The sequence below is a fragment of the Panthera tigris genome, chromosome F2 (assembly GCF_018350195.1).
Source record: "Panthera tigris isolate Pti1 chromosome F2, P.tigris_Pti1_mat1.1, whole genome shotgun sequence".
NCBI classification, from domain to species: domain Eukaryota; kingdom Metazoa; phylum Chordata; class Mammalia; order Carnivora; family Felidae; genus Panthera; species Panthera tigris.
Genome location: NC_056676.1, coordinates 24,709,652 through 24,715,651, shown reverse-complemented (window position 1 = coordinate 24,715,651; position 6,000 = coordinate 24,709,652). Strand labels below are relative to the sequence as shown.

General features: G+C 33.9%; 1 protein-coding gene across 3 annotated transcripts in view; it reads right to left on the bottom strand.

Moving 5' to 3' along the window:
• Window positions 1-798: 798 nt before the first annotated feature.
• CRISPLD1 (cysteine rich secretory protein LCCL domain containing 1) overlaps window positions 799-6,000 on the bottom strand; it is a 68,388-nt gene continuing 63,186 nt past the window's right edge. For all 3 annotated transcript variants that reach the window (XM_042973545.1, XM_007080348.2, XM_015536751.2), the window contains 2 exons: window positions 4,784-4,914; window positions 799-1,873 (listed from right to left, as the gene is read on the bottom strand). In XM_042973545.1, the coding sequence (XP_042829479.1) occupies window positions 1,822-1,873; window positions 4,784-4,914 (183 nt within the window). In that variant the 3' untranslated portion in view covers window positions 799-1,821. The remainder of the gene's footprint in view (window positions 1,874-4,783; window positions 4,915-6,000) is intronic.

Below are 6,000 nucleotides of genomic sequence, written 5' to 3'. Positions count from 1 at the left end.
ATAGGAAATTGATGATGAATATCTAGACTAGGGACAAATACGAGAAACCTTGTACTGACAAGAATAGATGGGACTTCCCTATTTGAGGGGGAGTGTGCAATGGAGAGCAAAAGATGAATCTGGGCAAAGTTTACATTTCAATCATGCTATTTAAGAAGATGTAATGTCTTTGGGAAAAAAATGTGCCCACAAATCTGCTTTAAATTTTGATATTTTTAATCTACAAATGCTTAAGTTTTGACTACTTATATTTTGAACTACTGAATTTCTGGCCAGTGCTTGATAAGTGATCATGACATTATTTTCTTTACCATTTGTTCTCCAGCAGCGGTCAATGTGAGCCTCTCTATTCTTGTTTTTCTATTATCCAGCTGTCTTGCTTTCCCAGATTCTGCATGAGATTTATCTCCCTTTTCTCTGCTCCTGAACACATACTCACTTATTTTCTGAAAATGTATGAAGTATTTACTGTCTGGTCAATTTTTAGTAATTATTTTCTATCCTTCAGATTCTTTCCTCGTTTTATTCAAATTTTCCCTTGATACAATGCTTATAAATATATGATTATCTGGTCTTCTTTTTCATATACAAATACTTAAATAATCAAGTTGACTTCACAGACTTCTGGTATTAAGGATGTTATTTATATTAATGTCAGTAACCCAAGTTTAAAAGACTTGCAATAATTTTGTTAATTTAAAATGATTTCTAAATCAAAATAAGGAAGAAATGAAACTAAAAATATTTTGAAACATGATTAATTTTAATATGTTTACAAGGAAAGAGTAAATTCACCAGCAGAAAAAAAATTACCAAAATTAACATTTTACAGATTTTTAGTCTCAAAGCACAATACATTTTTCATAGAAACAAATATATCACCATCATAGGTACCATAATATGGAAACATTTATACACAAGGCCATTTACCATTAATAAAATCAGTGGCAATGGTGATGCAATACATTAGTTTACCTTTGTTAAAATTTGTGCTATTATACTTCCTGGCCTGCAGGAGTATTTGCCAGGATACAAAAGAAAAATGTGTGACCTCAGTTTGAACAACACATAGAAAGTTCTGGCTGCCTGTGTTTAACCCTATATTCACTATATTATCACTAGGAATGTTTTCATACCACTACTCTACTATGGAATAAATAGTTCATTCCACTTACTAGTAAAGCCATTCCCAAGGAATCAAACATTTTAATAGATTCATTTGGATATTAAGGAATTACTTTATACAAAATAAGAAGTGCAATATCAGGACATAATATTCTATATGCCTAAACTTAACAGAAGAGAAAAACTATACAGGTATTAAGTGGAAAACAATTTCAGATTATTTGGAGTAGGTAATGGCATAGTACTGAACTGGGAAAAATGTGATAATATGGTTCCTTTCATTTTTTGAGAGTTGATTATATTTAAATGCACCAGATGATTTTCTGAGGGCCATTCACATTCAATGTTTAGATTCATTTTATTAGTGGCATATTCAAAGCACCATATAAAAGAACATGTGAAATGTAGAACAATCATGACTATGTAATTAACTATAGAAATAACTGCTAAGAAAATATAGCAATATTTAACACAGGATTTCTAAAACCATTACATATTCATTACCTTTCCTGAAGCTAATAATGTCCCATGTTTTATTTTTACAGATTTTGTCTATCAAGATTTATATGCATTTGGCACTTTTTTCGGGGCTGAAAATAGTTGATATCTTCTGTACAGTAATGTTACAATTTTATACAAACTTCAGAAATATGGCATTTGGAATAGTCTTTACGATCCTCTTCCAAGTGTTCCATTTCACACGACAGCAAATACTCTGAATGCCTTTCCTCCTGGAGGATTCTGTAAACTGCAAAAAATACAAAAAGTATATTGATGTCATCTCTACCTATAATCCTCCAAATAAATCATGCTTACTTATGACAGTCAAGAAAGCAGCTCTATGAATCCAGATGGCCAACTTTCTTAGGCTACTATAATTTATAGCTATTGGAAAGCCTGACTGAGAATGACATAATTCTTTAAATCTCGGTTGTATGCTGAGCTGAAAGTTTACTAAAATTTAAGGTGCACAGTAATAATAGTATTTTATATAGAACTTAGTAGATTCCGGATCATGTTTTCCCATATTACCACCTTTGATTCTTATAAAACAGAGTTAGGCAGCTGTTTTTCCATTTTACTGGAGGAGTACTGAGATCCAGGTTTACAACTGACCAATATGGTTAAAAGTTAACTGCAAGTTGAGAAGACAGTGATAATTAAGCAATACTCTAGAATACTAACTTAGTATTTTTAAAGCCTGATGAAATTTAAATAATGTTGCCACCATACTTATTAATATTTTTAACATCTATAGTTTCAAGTAAAGTCTTAGTGAGGAATTTAGTGGTCAAATCTGAAAGGTCCTAAGAATTTCTTCACTGAAATGGAATCACGCATACAAGCACTCAATCTCATTTTCAACACAACGTATTTTAAAACACAAGTTAAAAGTGATACAGAGTCATACATTTAATTCTTTCTTAAATTATTTATATTTTATTTGGCAATATCAGTTAAGATACGTTTCATTTAAATGCTTAAAAGGTAAAAACATCGATAATACCATTAATTGTTGTTTAGTCTAATTAAATGTAAACTTTTGAAGTCTTTACATTTTTGAATGAAGTTTTTCTTAATAATAAAAAGGGGCTTTTAGAGATAAACACAATAAATGCTAAGAGGGAGACCAAGTGCAATTCCTTTTACATATATATTTACATACAAGAAAAGAAAGAGGAGAGTTTTTAGAGTGAAGAAGTATGAGGGTATCACAAGAGTGCACATAAACATGTACTCACACAGACACACTAGGTTTTTCATACAAGTAGACAGCCAATCAAGAGCCATATTTATCTATAGGACACTGACAGAGTACTCTAGAAAGTAGATGTGTTTGGTGTACCTATTCTTTGTACACAGTGATACACTGAAAAAATGCATATTTCTTAGTCTACAGACCTACTGCTGAACCCAAGCTCTGAGATTGACTAGTTAGAAGAGCTTGGGCACATCATTTAACCTTTCTGAGCCTAAGTTAACCCATTTATTAAATCAGGGTTTACAGAATTGACTTTACCGGGCCATTGGTGGAGCTGAGCTACTCAAAGTGCTCAGCAGTGTCTGGGAAATTCATAGCAGGTGCTCAAAAATAATGATTATTCTCAGTTTTCTCAGGATATCATCTTATAGTTTTAGAATAAATATAAGAAATATGACAGGTAAATGAAACACCACTTAGTTTTAGCTTATTAAATTGCCTATCACACTCTACAACTCAAAAATGTAGTTTATATCTATTTTATATATATCATACAATATATATTATATATATAATGTGTATATATTAAGTGCTGTGTATGTGTGTGTTTCCATTTTACTGAAGACATTCCTAGGATCTTTCAGATTTGACCATTAAATTTCCTCACTAAAATTTTTCTTGAAACCAGGGCACCTGGGTGGCTCAATCGGTTGAGCATCCGACTCTTGACTTCAGCTCAGGTCATGATCTCAGTTTGTGAATTCAAGCCCCATATCAGGCTCTCCACTGTCAGTGCAGAGCCTGCTTGGGATTCTCTCTCTCCCTTCCCCCACTCGCTTGTGCTCTCTCTCTAAATAAACTTAAATTTTTTTCTTGAAACCATAGATGTTAAAAATATTTATCAGTATGATAGCAACATGATTTAAATTTTGTCAGACTTAGGAAATAATAAGTTAGTGCTCTAAACTATTCCTATGAACCACATGAGTCAGGTTATAGAGAAGTCACCTTCTTAACAATGGCTTCTTGATATGGTCTGCTGAAAATAAGATGGTAAATGCAAAGCTGTCTTTTTATAAAGATGGCACTCAGATGGTTATGTGGAAGTCAATCTAGATACCCTGATGGCACATCCTTTGGTGTCCTTTAGAGAAACTTTACCGTAGATGTGGAACCTCCACTGGCAATTCTGAAGAATCCAGTAAATGTCTAAAAGTTAGAAATTTTTCTGTATCCATACAATATACATAAGAGCTAATATTATTTGTACAGGTACAAATGATTTGAAAAATCACTATAGGTTCTGTGCTCTTAACTTACTTGATAAATAAGTTACTTGATACTTACTTGATAAAGTAAGTCATACGAATTTTCCCAAACCACAAAAATATATAATACTAATGGACCAAATAGTATGAGATGACCAGAAAGCATGGATTTATGTCATAACAGATATCCAACTTCCAATCAAAAAGAGAATTTGGTTCTGGAGAAAATCAGACTCACTCTTTTATCATATACTTTGTCATATACCTGGATTAGAAAAATATTCAGTGCCCTGCTCACCTAGAAAGAATTACATATAAAAACTAATCTAGAAAATCCAAAGGAGGATGAAAGAAATTTCCTTATTAACAATTAACAAAAGAGTGGTTCTGACTCATAATCCGATTTTCATGTTGATTTTTATAAGCCTGGAGGAGACAGGCACCTCTGGTACTTCAGATTCTCCCATCCCTGGAAGACCAACTATTTCAGTGTGCAAAGGAAACACACTGGCACAGCCACATAACTCCAAACCCATACTAAAGTGAGTTGGTTATAAAGCAAGCATAAAGGTGTATGTATGTATATGTAGAGAACGAGAAAGAGAGACAGACACGGGAGGAGAGAGGGAGAGAGACTCTTGAGTATATAAAATACAAAATATATATGTAAACAGATTTTTAAATTTACCTTTCTGAGAAGATTCCATTCTGAAAAGATGCAGTGTAAGTCTTTCTTTTGTCCACAGGCATGACGTCAACATAACCACCATGATTTCGAACCACCCCAGCATGTACTGCTGCTCTGCAGATACTGGACAGCTGAGGCAACAAGGAGAAACCCACTGTTATTAGGAAATTCCTGCTGAACTTGTCCAGTCTACTCTTCTGTTGGACCAAAGTCACTGGCACCTGTCTCTATACAGATAGTCAGCAGTTACGGGTTGATGTTCTGTGCATAAAGGAATGTTGCAAAAGTCACAGAGTTAAAGCCAATTCTGAGCAAGTCTGAAAGCAGATCTCAAGGGTGGCCACAATGGTAAACTCCCATCACCGTTTAATCTAAGAAACACTTGCCTTTCCAAACATCAGGCTTTTTCTATAGTGGAAGTAAGTAATCAGATACAAATTTGCTCTTTTTATCTCTTTTTTAAATGTTTATTTTTGAGAGAGAGAGAGAGAGAGAGAGAGAGAGAGAGAGAGAGAAAGCGAGCGCATGAGCAGGGAGGGGTAGAGAAAGAGGGAGACACAGAATCTAAAGCAGGCTCCAGGCTCTGAGCTGTCAGCACAGAGCCCAACATGGGCTCAAACTCATGAACTGTGAGACCATGACCTGAGCCAAAGTTGGAAGCTTGACCAACGGACCTACCCAGGCATCCCTGCTCCTTTTATCGCTTAAATTTTAGCTTTTGCTAGTCACTCTGACCAAATGTTAACAGGTTACATTATCTGTACTTGGTTTATGTTCATTTTTGTCTTATTAACAGATGATAGTTCTGTATATCTTTACGGTTCCTTTTCCAAAATACAGGTGTGTATTAAATGGGGAGTTTTCTTCTATTAAATAATATAGCCTACACAGAGAAAATTTAACCATGAAGCAAAATATAAAGAACAATCACAGCTTCCAACCTATATCTGCAATGTCTATCACCTTGGTTTGAATGGTCTGACATGAGGCACTATGTTTACATTGTACCAGTTATACCTTCTTAATTGAACTGGGAGTTCTACAGAAGAGAAAATTATTGTTTCAGGTCCATGTTTTTAAAACCATTACCTATGGACTTCTAAAAGTTGACTTTTTTTTTTATTTTGCCCCATTCAAGACTTCTCCAGATTTTAACATTTGCTTTAATCCTAATGTTCTACCAAAATTTGTCAATAGCTGAATACAGCCGGAGGAAA